The sequence below is a fragment of the Ctenopharyngodon idella genome, chromosome 6 (genome assembly GCF_019924925.1).
Source record: "Ctenopharyngodon idella isolate HZGC_01 chromosome 6, HZGC01, whole genome shotgun sequence".
In the NCBI taxonomy this organism is placed as follows: domain Eukaryota; kingdom Metazoa; phylum Chordata; class Actinopteri; order Cypriniformes; family Xenocyprididae; genus Ctenopharyngodon; species Ctenopharyngodon idella.
The window spans coordinates 8271537-8295000 of NC_067225.1; the positions used below are offsets into that span (position 1 = coordinate 8271537).

The window sequence follows — 23464 nt, forward strand, 5'->3', positions numbered from 1 at the left end:
GAGAATCCCCCAAATTATCACATTTATTTTTAAACGAAAGACTTGTTTTTGACGTTCAGCTTTGCTAAATGTGAGACTAAACTATATGCTATATAAGTGATTAACTATAACTGTAAATGATGTTTGGGATGAAAACAAACAATCAAGCAAACAAACAAAAACCCTTGTTGTTGGGGCTAAAGAAATTAAGGCCAAAAACACTGTTAGGTTGTCAGAGGAAGAAACCCCAACAAAATACTTGTTCAACTAAATATCTACAATTTGTAGGGAATGATGTAACGTGAGGTAGGCCTACACATGAACTGATCCAATCACAACGCAGATTCTTTTTGTGAAATATGTCTGTACTTTTATTAGCTCCAAGATTTCTTAGTTAATTAATTATAATCAAGACAGCCTTGTTAGTGTCAAGTCGTTGTCCTCGTTTGGACCACTGGGAGGTCTCTACAGTGAAGGTTTTTTCTCACTGCCAAGTTTTGGAAACACAAGGGAGTCGTGATACAGTCGTGTGCTTCGCTCGGAACTTATTTATAACATTTATTTGTTTTAGTTTTGCACTCGGTAACATCATTCAGTTTAATCATTGACAGAAAATGTGACGCGCAAAAGTTTGCCCGGCGGTGACGGGTGCAAAATCCATAGCGGGCGATGAGCGAGATGACACGCGGAGCGCAAAACCTGTGGAGATTTAAATGCGCGCGGACCGTCACGCCACAGGACAATCCTTGACTCAACAGCAGTGATATGCCACAAACTAGCGGTTTTTGGTTTTCGATTGTTGGCTAAGAAAGGGTAATCTAAACTAAAGTCTTAGGTCTACTGGAACAGCAGTACAATGAATAAACTTAGTCCTTTCAGTAATCTTGCCAAGTTTATCTCAAAGTCGTCTGATAATGGGCCAGTCAGTGTGGAGAAGCTCTGCATGGAAGACTGCAAACCTCTGTGCCGCTGCGGGCCGGACCTTTGCGTTTGTACTGTCTCACAAAATAGTAAAGATGGACCGAAGGAATATAAGGTTAGTTTCATTCATAACAATTTGATTATTACAGAAAGTTTCATTAAGAAAAAAAAAGAAGAATTGTATGTAAATATTGTATAATATCCTATTGTAAAATAGGATTTTTCAAACGTTGAGAAATATTTTAAAATTCTTTTGTTGTGTTTATTTTCTACAGATAATACATATGTAGCCTATATGTATTACAGGCTAATACATACAGTTGCCCAAAAATTTGGACATTTAAGCTACACAAAAGTGAATTTCATTACATTAAATAACAAAATATCAAACTAAGTGCTAGTAACTTCAGAAATAACTTCTCTTATGCTTTTTTGGCCATTAATTGGTCTCGCAGTGATTTTTGGGATGTATGAAGTCCTGAAGTTCACAGGCTTTCAGCAGGTGCCTCAAAATTCTTTTTGTTTTTATTTTGAAGAAATATATATTTATTTCATACATAGGCCTACGTCTATATTTATTTATTTGAATTATAAATTTGAAATGCTTTGTTTGAAATAGTGTGTGCCATCTTACTTTGATCTTTTATTATCTAATACCAAGGTTTGAACTAGGGGTATAGGCTATAGGTTATATATTTCTATCTACTTGAATGAGCATTTTTAAATCTGTATCTATTAGAAGGTTAAATGTCAAATTCAATGACATTAATATAAACAGCAATTAAAAAACGAATGACAACAATGCTTGCCATTGCAAACTTTTTACAGTTTTGACTTTTGTGATATTCTGGCCACTGAGAAACTTTAGCTCTTTTGATCAAAGCCTGATGCATAAAAAATGCATATAGTACAAATAAAAATGGCCTTTTGGATCAAATGTGATCATCACTCAATTGCAATCGTGCAAAAGCCGTTGAGTAGTAAAATAGGAGGAGTAAATTCCAAGTCTTGTGATTTGATTGTTCAGTCAGACAACCTTTACTAATCTGCTCTAATACTTCTTTGTGTGTGTGTGTGTGTGTGTGTGTGTGTGTGTGTGTATATGTGTGTGTGGCAAGTGCTTTGTAGAGCCTCAGATTTGAAGCCAATTGGATTCAGTTGAGTGTTTTCACTTTAAAGGGGACCTATTATGCAAAATTCACTTTTGCATGGTGTTTGGACATAAATGTGTGTTGGCAGTGTGTGTACACAACCACCCTATAATGATAAAAATCCAACCACTCCTTCTTTTTTTTTAATCCCCATAAATCATAAGCAGTGTCTCAGAACAAGCCGTTTCCAGATCCCAGACCCTGCCCACGAATGTTGACAGACACTGCCGTTTTAACATAGAACCGCCCTGAGCGAGTTCACAGCGAGTTGTACACAGTCCGCCATTGCTGCACTGACAAGAATGTCTCCCAAGCGTTTTAGGTGTTCTGTAGCTGGATGGATTAATCCACATAGCTCTCTCAATTTACTCGCGAAATCTGAGCCGCTGAAGACGAGGTGGATTCATTTTGTTTTTGAGGAAAATGCTCCCTCAACTCCAATCAGGAATCATTTCACACCGGACTGCTTTGTGAACGAATGTCAATACAAAGGGACAATACAAAACAGAGGTTGTGCTAAAAATGTTACTCAAGGATAGATCAGTAAACTGTGTTTTAAGCTCTTAGTGATTTTCTAGAGTGAAAAAAGACCCTTCATATTTTGTGTGAAGTACAATAAATGTTATAAAACTCATCAGTAAACTGCCTTGTACTAATATAGCGGATAAAAACAAGAAGACAATATAAGTTATAACCGTAATTGAACTAAACTATACCTGTTTTATCTCCATGCAGCAGTTTCTGACATTATAGTGCGTCCTGACTGACTCATGACACCGGAGAATGAGCTCTTGAAGCTCCGCCCTCTTAGGCCGAGCGCAGCAGCTCATTTGCATTTAAAGGGCACACACTGAAACAGCGTATTTTTGCTCAACCCCAAAAAGTGACAATTTTAACATGCTATAAAAAATAACCTGGGGGGTATTTTGAGCTAAAACTTCACATACACACTCTGGGGACATCAGAGACTTATTTTAAATCTTGTAAAAGGGGGCATAATAGGTCCCCTTTAATAAATGTTTAAAATGCCTTGAAGGTAGTAGCACACGTCAATAATATAAAGTGAAAATACATTATATTTCTCAACTGGTAAGCAATATCTTTAAGTTAATAGGTTTATGCTCAGTTTTTCTGTTTGTTTAGGAGAAAGGAAGTCCACAGGAGGGCTGGACCCCTGAAAAACATGCTTTTGATAATCTTGGTTATGAATCAGAGGGCCCCAATGGACTGAAGCGCAATTTGGGCCGCCAATTGGTGGTTGAGGAGACTGAGGTGAAGATCCGGGTGCTGGGAATGACATGTCAATCATGTGTCCGATCTATTGAAGAGCGGATTGGAAGTCTTCAAGGTGTTGTTGGTGTCCAGGTGTCTTTGAGCGATAAAGAAGCCTCTTTGACGTTTAACCCGGCAATGGTTACAGCTGAGGATTTGAGAAAACATATTGAGGATATGGGGTTTGATGCGTCACTTCTGGCCTTGCCAAGCCAACTACAGCCTTCGGTGACTGATTGGTCTGAGGTGACATTAGGCGTTGAAGGGATGCATTGCGGGTCATGTGTGAAGAACATAACAGACACCTTGTCGGGAATGTTAGGAGTAAACTCTGTATTCGTTTCATTGGAAAAAGGAAGTGTGGACCTTAGATTTGACCCATCTCTGCTGACCCTGGAGAGTGTTAAAGGGTTCTTAGAGGAGATTCCACCAGGGAATTTTAGGGTTTCTATTCCTGGTTGGAACTCTAGATTGAATTCCACCAGTATTCCACTCCAGAGTGTCACCATTGGAATAGAAGGAATGACATGCGACTCTTGTGTTCAAACCATAGAGGGAATTGTGTCTCAGAGAGCTGGGGTACACTCCATAAAAGTTTGCTTACAGGAAAAGAAGGGAATTGCAACATTTGACTCCAGCGTGACCTGTCCAGAAGAACTGCGGGCAGCAATTGAGGACATGGGATTTGAAGCGTGGCTGGATCAAGGTAGTGAATACATATTAGAATATATCTCTCACACAGTGAAGATCATCTTTCTCACAGGGAACACTTGAAACTAAGTAGATATCTTGTCTAGACAGTGGCTTCTTCTCTGCCAGCAAAATCTGTCCGGTTTCCTTGGTTACCACACAGGTTGCCATTCTAGAATAACATGAAGTGTTCTTGAATGACTCAAAACCCAGACATGGCAACCTTTAAAAGGGAAAGTAGGAGAGTTAATCAGATTAAAGAGGCTTTAGGTAGACTGCTCTCTCTCTCTCTCTCTCTCTCTCTCAGAAATGTTCATAACTTTTTAACTGTGATCCCTAAATAAAGCCATTTAAAAAAATATATACTTTAGGATTATAAAAATTAAGTTATTATAGCATAGGTTTATTATTGTTAACTAACTAAAAAATTAGTTACACTTTATTTTGATAGTCACCTTTAGACATTCTGTTGACTATAAGTAACATTGGACCTACATGTCAACTATCTCTTATTAGAGTATTATTAGAAGAGTATTAGTAAACTGGTAGGGTTAGGGTTAGTAGAATAAGTTGACATGTACTTGTAAAATTACTTATAGTCAGTAGAATATCTGTTGGGGATAATCAATATAAAGTGTTGGCAAATATAATGCAGATAGTCTACTAATACTCTAATGACTGCTAGTTGACATCTATGTGCAACGTTACTTATAGTCAACAGAGGACCATCAAAATAGTATTACAAAATTACTTGAAATAAAATAAAACATAACAAGCTTAAACTTAATTTTATTTCCAGCTAGTTGCCAAGATAACATTTCTCATTTCTGTTTAGTTTAAAGGGTTAGTTCACCCAAAAATGAAAATTCTGTCATTAATTACTCACCCTCATGTCTTTCCACACCTGTAAGACCTTTGTTCATCTTTGGAACACAAATTAAGATATTTTTGATGAAATCTGATGGCTCAGTGAGGCCTGCATTGCCAGCAAGATAATTAACACTTTCAGATGCCCAGAAAGCTACTAAAGACATATATAAAACAGTTCATGTGACTACAGTGGTTCAATCTTAATGTTATAAAGTGACGAGAATACAAAATAATGACTTTATTCAACAATATCTAGTGATGGGCGATTTCAAAACACTGCTTCATGAAGCTTTGAAGCTTTATGAATCTTTTGTCTCGAATCAGTGGTTCGGAGCGTGTATCAAACTGCCAAAGTCACGTGATTTTAGTAAACGAGGCTTCGTTACGTCATAAGTGTTTCGAAATTTCAATGGTTCACCACTGGGGGGCGTGACTTTAGCAGTCTGATACACGCTCTGAACCACTGATTCGATACAAAAGATTTGTAAAGCTTCGAAGCTTCATGAAGCAGTGTTTTGAAATCGCCCATCACTAGATATTGTTAAATAAAGTCGTTATTTTGTTTTTTTGGCTCACAAAAAATATTCTCATCACCTTCATAACATTAAGGTTGAACCACTTTAGTCACATGAACTGTTTTAAATATGTCTTTAGTAGCTTTCTGGGCATTGAAAGTGTAAATTAACTTGCTGTCAATGCAGGCCTCACTGAGCTGTCGGATTTTATCAAAAATATCTTAATTTGTGTTCTGAAGATGAACAAAGGTATTACGGGTGTGGAACAACATGAAGGTGAGTAATAAATGACAGAAGTTTCATTTTTGGGTGAACTAACCCTTTAAACTGAAGTACTGAAGTGCTGGGTGCACACTGCATGATTTTAGCCCTAATTTTCACTCGTACACACATACACACACACACAAAAAAAAACATGCATAAACTTCAAATGGTTCACGGACAACATGCAATTTACTTTGGGTATGCCTTTTATTGGTGTTTTAGGCAAATATTATAGGAATGCTAAGGGGTTGAAAATAATTCATACTGTGCACAATTTTTCTCTCTTTCAAAGATTCTGGGGTTTGTGAAGTTCCATCAAGCAGTCAGATGTCAAGTGGTCTGAAACGTCTGCCCTCACAAGGCCGTACATCCAAATCTTCACCAAGTGAAATCACCAAAGACAACCTCTGTGGCTCAGAGGAGAGAGAGACACGGAAATGTTTTGTTCATGTGACAGGGATGACCTGTGCGTCCTGTGTGGCCAACATTGAGAGAAACCTGTTGAAACATGAAGGTAAAAATGGCATTTAGGATTAAGCGTACTTTTTTGAACTGTATTTAAGTTGCTATCAATATTATATAAGCATAACAGTGATTTGATTTGTATGTGTGTTGATTGTCTAGGTATTAAATCAGTATTAGTCGCCCTGATGGGTGGAAAGGCAGAGGTGAAGTATGATCCCGGGCTTTTGGACCCAGCACAGATCGTCCAACTTATCTCTCGCTTAGGGTTTGGTGCCTCAGTGATGGAAGAGAATACAGTCCAGGACGGTGTCTTGGATCTCTCTGTGAGTGTCTGGCAGCATTATTATTATAACTTAAAGGGATAGTTCACCCAAAAATGAAAATTATCCTGTTTTGGGCTGTTTTGAAGCCCAAAATGAATGCATCCATCCATCATAAATATAATCCATATGGATCCGGGGGGTTAATAAAGGTCTTCTGAAGCGAAGCAATGGATTTTTGTGAGAAAAATATCCATATTTAAAACTTTTATAAACTAAAATAACTAGCTTTCAGCAGATGACCGTGCGCATACTGCGCAAGTCAACTTGCGCCACAAGAGTAACCCCTGACGTGACGTGATGAAGGATGTAGGAGTATCATAAGCTTAGACGCCTCTTGTGGTTTAAACAAATAGGGCTGGACAACAAACTCAAGCTTCTCTTCTCTTATATCAAAATCCTCTGACATTTCTCTTTAAAAATTCTCGTTTTAGACTTCTAATTCGTTACCGGTGTTTTGTTTTGCTTTATCCTCTGCTCTTCAGCATTCGTCATGTGTCGGGTCAGAGGTTACTCTTCCGCTGCCGTCTGCCGGAAGCTAGTTATTATACTTAATAAAGTTTTAAATATGGATATTTTTCTTACAAAAACCCATCGCTTCGCTTCAGAAGGCCTTTATTAACCCACTGGAGCCGTATGGATTATATTTATGATGGATGGATGCATTCGTGTCTTCAAAACACGCCCCCTCGTTCACAACCATTCTAAAACTTGGAAGAGTCAGGATATTTTTAAATATATCTCTGATTGTGTTCGTCTGAAAGAAGATAGTCATATACACCTAGGATGGCTTGAGGGTGAGTAAATCATGGGATCATTTTCACTTTTGGGTGAACTATCCCTTTAAAGGGATAGTTTACCCAAAGATGAAAATTCTATCATTATTTACTCACCCTCAAGTTGTTCCAAACCTGTATGAATTTCTTTCTTCTGCTGAACACAAAAGAAGATATTTTGAAGAATGTCAGTAACCAAACAGTTGATGGACCCCATTGCCTTCCATAGTATGGAGAAAAAGAAAATACTATGGAAGTCAATGGGGTCCATCAACTAAAAATTTAACTGAAATTAAAATTAAAATGGAAAATATTAAAATAAAATCTAATTCAAAATATTAATAAAAAACTATAATAGTATCTCAGTGGTACTAAAATAACACTGGTGTCTGGGTGCATTTGTGGGTGATTTTGTAACTGTGACCACTTTTACCTGTTTTTGTTTCCTAAATAAAAAATGGGTCTAAATATGTTCTTTTTCTCTTTAGATATTTGAAACTGATATTGGTAATTTATTAAACAGATATTGTTAAAATTATTTTTTTTTAAAACAAGATTCTCTAAAATGTCTTTACCTCCAAATTATTAGTCATTTTTATTAAAACAATATGACTAACCACCATTATCAATTAAATTGAGTCTCTTTTATTAGTACCTGAAGAAAAAGATTTTACTTAAAATATCTTTTTATACTTTAGTTGTTTGAAACGCAAGAAGTAAATATTCATAATAATATATTTTAACAATATCACACAAATTAAATCTAAATTATAATTTTTTTTCACACTTTTATATTTGCAAAATCGCAAGTCATCTTTCCAAAGTAAATGTATTCACACATTTTTTCACTGCTTAAATTGAAAAGTTCTTGTATTTGGAAACATGATCTCTGCAAGCCAAAACATTATTTATTTGAAAGAAAGGCCAAAGTAAAAAAAAAAACTTGTCCTCTTTTTTATATATAAACCAGTGGGAAAAGAGATTAAATTCTTATGAAGGTCTGATGTAGAATTCAACAAAAGAATGGTTTGATATCAGCAATTTATAGGCCTCTGAGCTTGTTTCAGTCTTGTGGATTTCAGTCTTAACACTGATATTTCATCAGGTCACCGGTATGACATGCGCTTCCTGTGTCCATAACATCGAGAGCAGACTTTTAAGGACAAAGGGAATACTCGAAGCCTCTGTTGCTTTGGCGACAAACAAAGCTCATGTGAAGTTTGACTCGGATTTGGTAGGCTCTCGAGATATCGTCCGAATTATTGAGGTAAAATTATATTTATATTATTGACAAGGATGAGGTTTAATCAAGAGTTAATATTAGTGTTATTTTAATAATTTATTGTTGTTATTCTTATTCACTCGTTTCATTTGTCAATTTGTCGCTCTCTCCTTTTCCCCTTTTCTATAGGGTTTGGGTTTTGGTGTGTCTTTAATAAAAAACGAGGGACTGAACAACACACTGGACCACCAGGAGGAAATTCGGCAGCAAGTATCTTTTTCAAATTTAACCTCTCTTATTACTGTGTGTGTGTGTGTGGTCCTGGTAAAAGCCTACGTTCCCTTTCGAGGGAACTCGCGCTGCGTCCGATAGGATCGCTTTGGGAACGCCCTCAGCGTGATAGCGTCTGATGCACGTCTGTCAACTAGTCCAATGGCGAGAGTGAACGTCACGGGCGGATGACGTCACGACCAGGAATGGATAAATACACATCCGGCGAGACCGGCTTCAGCTTTTTTGCCTCAGCTAAGCGCTCTATGTGAAACTGTCTTTGTCTATTTATTGTTGTCTGTCCCGATATAGTGCAGCTCAATATATACAGTTATGGCGAACACACAGGCATTTAAACCGTGTACTCCTCCCTGCCCTCGTTTCCTGACGGGTGGGGATACACACGATTTGTGCGTGATGTGTTTGGGAGCGGAGCATGCTCTTTCAGCCTTCGAGGGGGCTGAATGCGAGCATTGTGAAAAGCTTCCTTTAAGGACGCTCCGCTCCCGCCTCGCACTTTTCGAGGAAAGTGCGCAGGCAAGCGTTCCCCACGGCTCTGGGCCCGCGTCTGCCGAGGCGGCGCGGAGAAAGATGTCGTGGGGTTCGCAGATGGATCTGTCAGCGGGGCTTGAGACGGGCATGAGTGCTCTTTCTCAGCCTTCACCTGGCAGATCCCTCGCCCCCTCGCTGGTGTCGGAAGCCCGCCCCGCGGCTTCTTCCGCCCAGGGAGAGGGCTCGTCGCGTCAGCACTCTAGTTCTGAGGAATTGGATGTGCTGAGCGTCGATATGGGGGAAGATGACTCGCCATCACTTTCCCCTGAGTATGAGGAGCTGGTGGATGTGCTTTCTCGCGCTGTGTCTAAGCTAAGCATTGATTGGCCAGCCGAGAATCAGGGCGCTCGTCCGAAAAGCAAACTGGACGAGCGCTTTTTGTCATCAAATAAAGCACTTCCACCACGGGGTCTGCCATTCTTCCATGATCTGCATGATGAGCTAACGAGATCATGGAAGAAACCATATTCATCACGCTTGTTCAGCCCTCATGTCAAGCACTATTCTAACATAAGAGGGCTGAAAGAATATGGTTATGGGACGATGCCCCGGGTTGAACAGACGCTTGCGAGCTATCTGTCCCCGGGTTCAGCGTTGTCCCTGAAGGCCCCCACGCTTCCCACAAAACCACTTAAAGCTACATCAGGGTTAGTGGGAAAAGCGTATACGGCAGCAGGTCAGGCTGGTGCGTGCTTGCACACTATGGCTGTTCTGCAAGCATACCAGGCAGACCTGCTGAAGGATCTGGATGGCGGGGAGGGGATTGGCCCAGACGCAGTTCGAGAACTGCGTCGAGCCACAGATCTGTCTCTTAGGGCCACCAAGGAGACCGCCAGAGCTGTTGGGCGGTCTATGGCAGCCTTGGTGGCGACAGAGAGGCACCTGTGGCTCAATCTGTCGGAATTAAAAGATAAAGACAGGGCCTTTCTCCTCGACGCCCCACTTGTGCCTTCTGGCCTGTTCGGCGACGCGGTTACATTAGTCGTCGACAGGTTCCAGGAAGCTAAAAAGCAAGCGGAGGCGTTCAAGAAATATTTACCACGCCGCCATCCATCCTCTGGGGCTGCTGGGCGTGAGCAGCCCCAGCCGTATAGCTCCTCATACCGAGCGCAGCAGAAAGAGAGTGTCGCTTCTCGTGCTCCACCTCAAAGACACGGTGGGCCGGGACGGCACTCTCAGCCCAAGCCTTCTAAGCCGAAGACAGACCTGAGGGTTTTGCTTCAGGCGAAGAAGGCTGGGCAGAAGAAGTCCTGACGCCAGGGGTGTCAGGCTTCTGAGGGCAGCCCCGCACGGGGTGGGGCGGTACACACCTCAGTATACGGTGCCCGTTCCACCTCGTGGCCCTCAGGAGGCCGTTCTGCCAACCCCGCCACCTTTGGTGATTCGGGGCGCAGCGGTTCCCACCGAACTAGTGACGCAGTGTTCACAACAACACAACGCTGCGTCACATCCTCTGAGGAGGATAAATTTACATCAAAAATGTGCTGTGAACAAAACACCAGAGGCCAGCCTCGAGAGGCTGGTTCCCTTAGTAGATTTTCTGGTAGAGTGGAAATCTCTTCAAAATATCTCACGTTGGGTCCTGCAGATTGTAGACAAAGGTTACAAAATCCAGTTTTGGTGCCATCCACCTCTGTTCAAAGGAGTGCTGCATACGTCAGTGCTTCCTCAGCAGGCTCTGGTGTTGGAGCAAGAAATAAGAACCCTATTAGCAAAGGAGGCTATAGAGAGGGTTCCGGTTGCCGACAGGGAGTCGGGATTTTACAGCCGGTATTTCCTGGTTCCAAAAAAGGATGGGGGGTTGCGCCCTATTTTAGATCTAAGACATCTGAATCGAGCAGTACGAAAGCTAAAATTCAAGATGCTGACGATAAGTCAAATCGTGACTCAAATCAAATCCGAGGATTGGTTTGTCACAATAGATCTCAAGGACGCATACTTCCATATCTCCATCCTTCCACAGCACAGGAAGTTCCTGAGGTTCGCTTTCGGGGGCGAGGCGTACCAATTTCGGGTTCTTCCGTTCGGCCTAGCTCTCTCACCCCGCACATTCACGAAATGCGTAGATGCAGCACTGGCCCCGCTCAGGCTGCAGGGCATACGCATCCTGAATTATATCGACGACTGGTTGATTTTAGCACAGTCAGAGGAGATGGCGGTTCGGCATCGAGATGTCGTTCTCGCGCATATTCAGAAATTGGGGTTGAGACTGAATGCAAAGAAAAGCGTGCTTACTCCACGACAGAGGACCACTTTTCTTGGTGTGGTGTGGGATTCAGTGATAATGCGAGCATGTCTCTCTCCAGTTCGCATCACTGCCATTCTATCAGCCATGAAAGAATTGAAGCTAGGCCAGTCACGCACTGTAAAGCAGTTTCAGAGACTGCTGGGTCTGATGGCAGCAGCGTCCAACGTGATACCTTTTGGCCTGCTGTACATGAGACCCTTACAGTGGTGGCTCAGGACCAAAGGGTTCTCCCCGAGGGGCAACCCACTTCGTATGATCAAGATTACGCGGCGCTGTCTCCACGCCTTGATCATATGGAAGAAAAATTGGTTCCTGTCCCAGGGCCCTGTGTTAGGAGCTCGATGTCGCCGTGTCACTCTGACGACGGACGCTTCTCTCACAGGCTGGGGAGCGGTAATGGAAGGCCGCTCAGCTCAGGGTCTGTGGAAGACTCATCAGCTCTCATGGCACATAAATTGCCTGGAGATGATGGCGGTCTTCAATGCGTTGAAGTTCTTCCTTCCAGACCTGAGGGGCCATCATGTGCTGGTCAAGACGGACAACACATCGGTGGTCTCGTATATAAATCGACAGGGGGGTCTGCGGTCGCGCCCATTATACAAACTGGCGCAACAGATCCTCCTGTGGTCTCTGGGGAAGATGCTCTCCTTGAGAGCTATCTACATTCCAGGGACTCAGAATATTGGAGCAGACATCCTGTCGAGGCAGGGGCTGAGGTCAGGGGAATGGAGACTTCACCCGGAGGTGGTGAAGCTCATATGGGAGATTTATGGCCAAGCGGAAGTGGATCTGTTTGCGTCTCAGGATACGACGCACTGTCCACTTTGGTTCTCCCGCACACATCCAGCTCCTCTGGGACTGGATGCTATGGTACAGGCGTGGCCGAGGCTGCGTCTGTATGCATTTCCCCCAGTTGTTCTGCTCCCAGAAGTTCTGGAGAAGATTCGCCGGGAAGGGATAAGTCTACTGTTAGTAGCACCTCACTGGCCGAGCCGCATATGGTTTTCGGACCTGATAGCTCTTCTCGATGGCTCACCTTGGAAGATTCCGATCAGGAGGGATCTCCTGTCTCAGGCGGGGGGCACAATTCTCCATCCCCGTCCAGAAATGTGGAATCTGTGGGTTTGGCCTCTGAGGGGGCCAAACTCATAGAGGCTGGTCTCTCAACTGAGGTTGTAGAGACCATTCTTCAATCCAGAGCTCCTTCCACGAGGAAACTATACGCTTTGAAGTGGAAACTTTTCACTTCCTGGTGCCAAGAACGGCAGTTGGATCCAGTCTACTGCCCGATAGGTTCAGTACTTGAGTTCCTACAGTGCCGCTTCTCATCTGGGTTAACCCCATCTACACTTAAAGTATATGTTTCAACTATATCTGCTTACCATGCCCATGTGGATGGTACTACTGTCGGGAAGAACCCGTTGGTTATTCGTTTCCTCCGTGGCACCCAGAGGCTGAGGCCTGCGATGCGCACGAGGGTCCCTGCTTGGGATTTGGCCATTGTGTTGGAAGGCCTATCTACAGCTCCATTTGAGCCACTTGAGTCAGTCTCAGATAAGTTCCTGACACTTAAGACTGTCTTCCTTCTTGCTATATCGTCCCTTAAGAGAGTTTGCGCCGGGGATGGTCAAAGCCTTCCTCTACCCCAAACCTGGGTATATCCCTAAGGTTTTGACTAATGTTCCAAGGCCTATTGTGCTGCAAGCTTTTTGTCCTCCTCCGTTTGTTACCCCAGACCAGGAGAAACTGAATCTGCTGTGTCCAGTGCGAGCACTGGACACATATGTCCACAGAGCTGCCCTGTGGAGGAAAGCAGACCAGTTATTTGTGTGCTTTGGACCACATAACAGGGGTCGTCCTGCCTCTAAACACACTGTAAGCAAGTGGATAGTTGAGGCTATTTCGCTCGCTTATGAAGTCTCTGGCCAGCAGTGTCCTTTAGCTGTCAGAGCGCATTCAACTAGGAGTATGGCGGCCTCCAAGGCCTTAATTTCGGGGGTTTCCCTCAAAGAAATTTGCGATGCGGCCGGTTGGTCCTCGCCTCTCACTTTTGTGAGGTACTATGACCTTGACCTGGACGCAGCTCCAGGATCATCTGTGTTACTGTCCTAAGTGTGCCACAGTTTCACACAGACAGGTATTTGTGATTATGGCGTTTTGGTATATCGTTCCCAAAGCGATCCTATCGGACGCAGCGCGAGTTCCCTCGAAAGGGAACGTCTCAGGTTACGTATGTAACCATAGTTCCCTGAGAAAGGGAACGAGACGCTGCGTCGCGTTGCCATACTCCCTGCATCCCTGTGATCGATTTGCTTCGGCAGTTTGAGCTGAAGCCGGTCTCGCCGGATGTGTATTTATCCATTCCTGGTCGTGACGTCATCCGCCCGTGACGTTCACTCTCGCCATTGGACTAGTTGACAGACGTGCATCAGACGCTATCACGCTGAGGGCGTTCCCAAAGCGATCCTATCGGACGCAGCGTCTCGTTCCCTTTCTCAGGGAACTATGGTTACATACGTAACCTGAGACGTTATGGGGACAAAATGTCCCTACAAAGATGCCAATATCAGAAATCCTTGTCTTTGTGGGGACATTTTTTGGTGCCCAAAACAGCTTATAATTCACACTAAGTGATGTTTTTTAAAAACGTAAAAATGCAGAAAGATTTCTGTGATGGGTAGGTTTAGGTGTTAGGGGATTAAATATACAGTTTGTACAGTATAAAAATCATTATGTCTATGAAAAATCCCCATAAAACATGGAAATCTAATGTGCGTGTGTGTATGTGTCAGAGAAGGTGTAAGTTTATGTATTAATATGTATATAATAGTGTAAATTGATCTGTACCTGCAGATGGAAGCATTCGTTTCTATTCAGCCTGGTGTTTGGGATCCCAGTGATGGGTCTGATGATCTACATGATGGTGATGGACAGTCAACACAAGGAGCATGGTGGTTCCATGCCTGTGGACCAGAACATCCTACCTGGTCTCTCCATCCTTAACTTGGCCTTCTTCCTGCTCTGCACACCTGTTCAGGTACCTCCACTACAGGTTATGGATGCACATTGGGTCTCGTAATGGACTATTTATATGTGGGCATAGAATGTAGAATATGATTGCCTATATAGGCGTCATTTTTGTTACTCTGAAGTAAGGATGATTTAGTCTTTTTTAAATTAGTGATGTTTTACAGTGAATATTTATCACATAAAGGTCATACATAATAGTTTGAGTGACAGCTGATGAATCTTTAATAGTATTTCACTCTCTTTTTCTCATTCTTCTTTATTCTCATTAAGTTTCTAGGTGGCCGTTACTTCTACATACAAGCATACCGTTCACTAAGACATGGTGTAGCCAACATGGACGTGCTCATTGTCTTAGCAACCACCATTGCGTATGTGTATTCATTCATTGTGCTGATCGTGGCCATGATTGAAGGAGCCAAACAGAGTCCTCTGACATTCTTTGATACACCTCCGATGCTTTTTGTGTTCATCGCTCTAGGACGCTGGCTGGAGCATGTTGCTAAGGTAAAGAAATATAAAAAATATTCAGTCTCTCTCTGTCGTTAACTCTTTAGGAGAGTTATCAGTGACAAAATGTTGCAGTTTCTGACAATGGTAAATGTGTTATAGTAACTGAGAGGCAGCACATCTTGGGGGATATTTGAAGCATGTTATCAAGTAATGTTTTTAATTAGTTCACATAAGATTAGGAAAAGTCATGGCGTATCAGCCTAATACCCTAATGGCAAGTATATGTATTATGAGATATTAACCAGCACTTAGACCCAAAACAGAAAATGGGGATTAAAAAGATAATTCTTGGTGATCTGACCTTTAAAAATTACTTTTGTTGTGTAAACCTAATGTAGTATATTATATAGGTGGTTATAAGGTCAGACTGTGTACGTGGGCTTGCCATTTGAGCATCATTCTTGCCTGGATGAGATAAAAACACATGATTTTTGCATTTATTTTGTCCTTTCAGAGTAAAACTTCTGAGGCTCTGGCTAAACTCATGTCACTTCAGGCCACAGATGCCACTATAGTGTCCATGGGTCGAGACAACACCATCATCAGGTTCAGTTCACGCTCTACAGAATAGAGAGCAATCATATGAGCTTTTAGCTAGAAACTAACAGCTTAATCATATTTCAGGGGTGCTCAATATGCTCATAAGTGACTGATTATAGGAGGGGTCAGCAACCTTTTTGACATGATGTGCCATTTTTGATTTTTCATGATATTTTGATATCAACCAATATCAAATTTAGTGTTGTCAAAATGAACTCCTTGACTCATAAGTTTCTCTCTACAAAACCCCATCCTCCAAGGACATGCCAGCAAACCCGAACACACAAAATGATTGACAGGCAGGGAGCATTTCTGACAGAAATAAGCACTGCTTCTCCGAACTCCTTTTTTTCTGTTTACAGAGGTCTGTCACAGAGACAGGTATGATTTCCCAGGACGCTTATTTCATGACATCTGCCAGCCTGGTAGTATCTGTAGACATATATGTGTGATATTTCAAAAAACAATCCTTTACAGCACATTTAATTATCATTAAAACAAGTATTAAGCATTGCTCACAAATGAAACTTACCGTACATACACATGATCCTTCAGAAATCATTCTAATATGCTGATTTGATGCTCAAGAAACATTCTTATTATTATCAATGTTTTTTACTGTCACTTTTGATCAGTTTAATGTGTCCTAATTAATTTTCTTTAAAAATTATTTTTACTTACCCCAAACTTTTAGACGGTAGTGTATATTTTATTTCTAAATAGTTAATTATAATAAATTACAGAATTTGCAACATTATTACTGCAGTATATTTTGTAAAGAATGTGAAACATTGTGAAAGACTTGAGGATATGTAATATAATAGAACATATTTATATGACACTATATTAAAATTACTTCGTCTTTTACAAATATTTTGTTGTGAAAAGCAACAAAAATGCAGAATAAACTGCTGTAAGTGTGAGACAGCAGCAGCAGCAGGATTGAGCACCCCTGGCGTAAATGAGTTTCATAAGATCTAGAAGAACCTCATAATACTGAATGGTGTTGGTAGATTTGTGTGCTGTGTTTCAAGACTAAACTGTCAATACCCTGTCATGTGTCAGAGAAGAGCAGGTATCTGTGGAGCTGGTGCAGAGAGGCGACGTGGTAAAGGTGGCACCAGGGGGGAAGTTCCCTGTTGACGGGAAGGTCATTGCAGGCACGTCTATGGCAGACGAGTCCCTTATCACTGGTAAGACTTTGACTTAGTGGGGGTTTGTGTGGTTTAGGATGTTAAATCTGTCAACATTTGTAAACAGTGTCATAGTACATACGCTGTAGGTTTCCTAGTGATTCATGTGCAATCGAAACGTCATTGCGATTTTAAGTTAAAGGTGCAGCGTGCTTATAGTTGTCTTTGCATATTAAGCTGGGATGGGAGAAAGTTTTTTAACATAAAAAGTACACAAATCACCTTTGGTGAAAATTTAAAGGGTTAGTTCGCCCAAAAATGTCATTCCAATCCATAAGACATATATTCATCTTCAGAACACAAATTAAGATATTTTTAAGGAAATTGCAGAGATTTCTGTCCCTCCATTGAAAGTCTATTCACCCAAAACTCAGCGAACAATGATTACAGCATTCAAATTTGGTCACAGAAGCTCAAGCATGCTTGTTTGGTTCGGTTAAGCTTTTGTTTATGTTCGCTGATCAATGTTTATATGTGAATAAATGCCTCAATTAAATCCGATCATGTCTCTTCAGAAGACTTGGATTGAACCGCTCAATTTATCTGGATTTATTTTACAATCTTTTTTTGAACGTTTTGAAGCATCATAGTTTGGGGTGAATAGACTTTCAATGGAGGGACTCTCTCAGATTTCACTAAAAATATCTTCATTTGTGTTCTGAAGATGAGCGAAATGGTTTGGAACGACATTAGAGTGAGTAGTAAATGATGACAAAATTTTAATTTTTGGGTGAACTATCCATTTAATTTTTCATATGTAAGTGAGCATGAGTGCCTTCTCAAAGTATAATTTTTGGTTTCTGGCTTCACTGTCTACTTTTTCCTAGTGATCTGTCATGTTCATTAGTTATACTGGCATTATATTGGTCCAAAGGTCCAAAGCTGCCTGATGGAAACGAATCTGAAATCCTAACTGAAAGTCTATTTGTCATTCCAGGCGAGCCAATGCCGGTCATTAAGAAACCAGGCAGTTGTGTAATTGCAGGCTCTATTAACGCTCATGGAGCTCTGCTTGTGGAAGCCACACATGTAGGGGCAGAGACCACGCTCAGCCAGATAGTCAAACTAGTGGAAGAGGCCCAGACATCAAAGGTAATTCATGTACACAAACATAATGCAAACACTCAGACATGTGTGTAAACAAACCTTTCAGATGAATCAGCAATGTAATAGGAGGCAGAGAGTAAAAAAAAAAAACCTGCAAATGGACATGCATAGACATACAAAAGTAGGTTTATTTTCATATTTATTTTTACATGGGCTTTGAGTCTATTCAAATATTTATTCACGATTAATCTAAAAATGCTTATGTAGTAAAATAAATTCAGGGAAAATGAAATAAAAGGCATTTTTAAAAGGACATTTGTGTTAACAGAAGGGAATTACACATCCAAGTTATAAGTAAAAAAAACTTGCTTCATTTTACTTTCATATTTATTTGAAAGTTGTCGCGATTCTGCTGTGTTTCTGTTTCATTTTCAAGAACTTTTAGTTTGTTATCGTCATTTCATGTGTTCATCCGTTGCCATTGTTACTCATTGCTTCATTGATTACACACACCTGTTCCTCAGTTGTTCATTATTTCCAGTGTATATATGCCCTCAGTTTCATTTGTTCATTGTCTGGTGCTGGTTTATGTTGGTTATGTGTTACGTTTGGATTTATTTTGTTGTTAGATTTTACTCTTTTGTTTTGTTTAAAGCCGGGATACACTGCACGATTTTTGGCTGTCCCAGACGAAAGATTGCCATCGTGAAACAATCGTGGCGATTTCTGAGATCGTGGCTCTTAATTGGTGGTCCTATGTCGTACAGTGAGAGAGGTTCAAAGACAGACGTTTTCCCGGTCTTGCGACCAAAGCCTACGATCATTTTCTGACAGTGACGGAAATTCAGCATGATCAATGCACAGTGTGTTTACTGCTACGACCTACTTCTACTGACCAGCCAATAAAAATACGATATGAAATCAACGCAACATGGTGCTAAAACTTAAAACTGCTTACCTCAAACTCTTTTCCCTTCTTCTTTGGCTGCTTCCTTTTTATTTTCAGATCATATAAAAACTACAACTACCAAAGTGTGATTCATCATGGTCTTTTTGTTAACCACTCGCGCATGCTGATAGAAACTTGTATCGTAGCTCACGATTCAACAGATGTCATCATCGCACAGTCTACATGCATGTCGTACCCAAGTTTAATAGTTCCATGTCACGCAGTGTGATTTGTAATGATCTTATAGGATTGCTAAAATCATGCAGTGTATCCCGGGCTTTATAAAGACTACGCTGAATTATAGATTTGCTTCGCCTCACCTCGTCTTCATCTTTAGCCCAGCCGTGACAAGTTTACCTTCGTATTTATTTCCAGTTTTCACTTTTATTTTTATTTGGGCTTATAATCTATTCAAATATTTATTCACGATTAATCTAAAAATGTGTATGTAGTTAATTAAATTCCAAGAAAATTAAATATAAGGCATTTTATAAGGACATTTGAGTGGACAGAAGGGTTATATATAAAAAAAAAACTTGCTAAATTTTACTTTCATATTTATTTGTACTTTTCACTTTCATTTTTACTTGGGCTTACAATCTATATAAAAAAAGATTTATTCGTGATTAATCTAAAAAAAATATGTAGCATTAAATTTCAAGGAAATTAAATAAAAGGTCTTATTATAATGAAGTTTGTGTGGACAAAAGAGAATTTACTTAAATTATTAACATCTGGTCAAACAATATCTTTTCTATAATTTTTTTTTACATATTTATGTTATAATTAAAAAAAAGTGCTTACTTTAGATTGTTGTAATGATATAAATGTCCTCTTCTTTTGACAGGCACCGATTCAACAGTTAGCTGACAGACTGAGTAGCTATTTCGTTCCGTTCATAGTGGTCATCTCTGTGCTAACAGTGGTAGCATGGCTCATCATTGGCTTTCTGGACTTTGACGTTGTGGCAAAGTATTTCCCTGTGAGTTACAGTAATTCATGAACTGTGTGTAAACTCAGCCTGTGTGCCAGAAAAAAAAGAAAAAGTCTCTAACCTAAGTATGATCTCTACAGGGTTATGAGCAAAACATCTCCCGAACAGAGGTGATCGTCCGCTTTGCCTTCCAGGCCTCCATCACAGTTCTGTCCATTGCGTGCCCCTGCTCTCTGGGTCTGGCAACCCCCACTGCTGTTATGGTGGGCACAGGGGTGGGCGCTCAGAATGGCATTCTCATAAAGGGAGGAGAACCCCTAGAGATGGCCCACAAGGCAATGCTCAACACAAATTCCTTTTTCTAAGTCTGTATTTATTAGGCTGACATCCCGGGTGCAGCGGTATCTGTTGGAATTTTGTTGGTAATCTACTGTATATACCGTTCAAAAGTTTGGGGTCAGTCAGAATGATCAAAATTATACTATTATTCAGGATTTTTTCACAGTTTCCACAAAAATATTGAGCAGCACAACTGGTTTAATCATCGAATATAATTAGAAATGTTTTTTGAGCAGCAAATTTCTTGAGCATATTAGAATGATTTCTAGAGAAGGATGTGACACTGAAAATTCAGCTTTATAAATTAAATAAATTAAATTTTAAATGGTAATAATATCTCAAAATATTACTGTTTTTTTACTGTTTGAATCAAATAAATGCAGGATTGGTGAGCATAAGGGACTTTCAAAAACACTAAAAAACGTATCGACCACAAACTTTTAAATGGTAGTGTATATAGTAAATACATAATAAAAATCCAGCAAAATATATGATCTCTACAGGCATCATTTATATTGTAAAAAATATATAGTACATTTATAATATATTTTCAAATAGATCTGTTATATTACAACATTACAGTGCCTATAGAAAGTCATCATACCTCTTTGAAATAGTTACTTTATTTGTTGTACAGCCTGAAATCAAAACCCATTCCCAAATAAACTTTTTCCAGCTTTATTTACAAACTGTGCCTGAAAATTAATTTAAAAAAAAAAAATGAAAAACTAGAATAACAGCGTAGGAATTGACATCAGTCCCCTGATTTGTACTTCGTAGAGCCACCTTTTGCTTTAATTACAGCCATTCATCTTTTTGGATATGTCTGTACCAGCTTTGCACATCTAGATTGGGGAATATTTGCCCATTCTTCCTTTCAGAATTGCTCAAGTTCATACATATTCTGTGGTGAGCGGCAATGGACCACTCTCTTCAAGTCCATCCACAGATTTTCTATCGGATTTAAGTCAGGGCTCAGACTTGGCCACTCAAGGACATTCACCTTCCTATCCTTAAGCCATTGCGTTGGACTTGAAGAGAGTGGTCCATTACCGCTCACCACAGAATTCGACCGAACTTGAGCAATTCTGCAAGGAAAAATGGGCAAATATTCCCCAATCTAGATGTGCAAAGCTAGTACAGACATATCCAAAAAGATTAATGGCTGTAATTAAAGCAAAATGTGACTCTACGAAGAATACATTTTTTTTCACAAAAAACTTTTTTTTTCTTTTTTTTTTGGAATAGGTTTTGATTTCAGGCTGTACGACAAATAAAGTAACTATTTCAAAGGGGTATGGTGACTTTCTATAGGCACTGTATATATTCTATTTTTATGTCCAAAACTGTATAGTATTGGTATTTATATATAGAGAGATATATGCAGTTATAAATCTAGCTCAGACAAAAATGTTCAGAGATTCATTTAGGATTTACTGGGTTATAATTGGACTCTGTTCCCTGCTGCTCCTGCAGGTTGGGGCTGTTATGTTTGATAAGACGGGCACCATCACTAATGGTGTGCCGCAGGTGACCCGAGTGCTGGTTCTGTGGGACCGAGCAAGGCTTCCTCTTCGGAAGGTTCTGGCTGTGGTGGGCACCGCCGAGGCCAGCAGTGAACATCCGCTGGGCATGGCTGTCGCAAAGCATTGCAAAGAGGTTTGGGAAAGCCACCATACACAACAAACTTTGAAACTTCAGTACAGTATCAAATGATCCAGCCTCTGGGCGATAAGTGCCGTACATACATAAGTCTCCGAAATCTTGTTTTCCATCCACTTCTGATTCCACTTCTGTTTGATAAAAGTGCTCTTGCGCGTTAAAAGAGGTTTCTAAATCTGTTTGTCTGCTTCTAAATCTGTCTCTCTGTAGGAGTTAGGAACAGAAACTCTGGGCTCCTGCCATGACTTCCAGGCTGTTCCAGGCTGTGGAATCAGTTGTAAAGTCTCCAACATAGAGGATCTGCTGCAGAACAGCCCAAAGACACAAGAAACAAACACACCCGCAGCAAAGCAAACACCACTTCTCGTCACCCTCCAAGGAGCCACCACAGATGAGAGCAGCTTAGTGGCAGACACAGATTCAGGGTCAGGTAAGGTAAATGTGTGTTATTGGTGCCTCCTAGTGTGAGCTTTGTGTATTACACTACCAGAGCCTTTTTCCTTCAAAGGGGCCTTTTTCTAATCCTTAAAATCTTTGTTGTGAGTCATTTTTTTAAAGATGTATTTATTTATCTCAATGTGATTGTAGCTCATATTTCCTTGAATGAATCTCTCTGTGTATGAAGACAAATACACAGTACAGATATATGTATATGTGTTTTCTCAGATAGCCCCTCATACTCTGTGTTGATCGGGAACAGACAGTGGATGTTACGGAATGGTTTGGAGGTCACAACTGATGTGGATGACGCCATGAGCAGCCATGAGACTAAAGGACAGACGGCCATACTTGTGGCCATTGATGGTACCGTCCAAGTTCATAAATTGCATGTTAAGAAGTTTTGTCTAACAGGCATTATTATTGTTATTGTTATTGTTGCTTATATTAACAGAACTTACCAGTGTGTCTAATTTTAAAATGGTTGTATCCAGGGCTTGACGTACACTTTTTTGCTCACCAGCCAATGTGGCTAGTGGTTTTCCAAAGTTACTAGCCACTCAGCATTTTCACTGGCCACAGTTTTGACATTGATACCATGGGGAAAAACTGTCATATAGATATTTTTAATATTATCTCATAATTTGGCAGCAGGTATATTAGGCTGCTGTCACTTTAAGACCTGACGCACGGATCCATTATACTGTTACACATGCGTTTTCCTTCTCAACTGTTTACGTTCAATTAAAACATAACTGACTGAATACGTAAATACTCGCCTAGACCTGCATTTTGACATTATTTTGTGTGTATTTGACTGTTTAAGTACAGCAAAAAAGAACTCAATTTAGTACTGAGAGGCAGCTTTATGTGCGTGCACTTTGGGTGTGAGCACAAAATCTGCAGGAAAAAGTACAATTATGTGAAATACGTGCAATCGCACGCTAAAATTCAAGCCTTGTAACACCAACAATATTCATCCGGAGAAAATGAAATGAGTGAGTGAGGGGAGGCGGGTTTGTGTGAGAGAGCGAGAAAGCGCAGCTGGTATCGTGTATCTATTCTGCGGAGAAATGAGTTTTGGAAGTGTTTCAGATATTTGATTATCGATATGTAACACTACATTGCACTTAGTTTATTATTTCAGATGCCTTTTTAAAAGACTACAATTGAAAATGTATATATTATAAACTTAATCTGCCAAAGTGGCTAGTAGGAGTGAGCGTGTTACACGCCACTGCTGAAATCCACCCGCATTTGGCGGGTTGGCGGCTGTTAATGTCAAGCCCTGGTTGTATCATACTTTT

General features: G+C 40.6%; 1 protein-coding gene across 2 annotated transcripts in view; it reads left to right on the forward strand.

The window, feature by feature from the left end:
* Positions 1-623: 623 nt before the first annotated feature.
* Positions 624-23464, forward strand: part of atp7b (ATPase copper transporting beta) — a 30328-nt gene continuing 7487 nt past the window's right edge. The window contains exons 1-16 of one of the 2 annotated variants that reach the window (XM_051897463.1): positions 624-1015; positions 3195-4029; positions 5955-6176; positions 6287-6450; positions 8329-8490; positions 8635-8711; positions 14369-14552; positions 14816-15049; positions 15510-15601; positions 16661-16788; positions 17726-17880; positions 19632-19766; positions 19859-20053; positions 21534-21716; positions 21930-22149; positions 22386-22523. In XM_051897463.1, coding sequence (XP_051753423.1) covers positions 836-1015; positions 3195-4029; positions 5955-6176; positions 6287-6450; positions 8329-8490; positions 8635-8711; positions 14369-14552; positions 14816-15049; positions 15510-15601; positions 16661-16788; positions 17726-17880; positions 19632-19766; positions 19859-20053; positions 21534-21716; positions 21930-22149; positions 22386-22523 — 3304 coding nt within the window. In that variant the 5' untranslated portion in view covers positions 624-835. Of the gene's footprint in view, positions 1016-3194; positions 4030-5954; positions 6177-6286; positions 6451-8328; positions 8491-8634; positions 8716-14368; positions 14553-14815; positions 15050-15509; positions 15602-16660; positions 16789-17725; positions 17881-19631; positions 19767-19858; positions 20054-21533; positions 21717-21929; positions 22150-22385; positions 22524-23464 lie in introns of those variants that run through there. The other variant, XM_051897464.1, reaches the window with a different exon arrangement.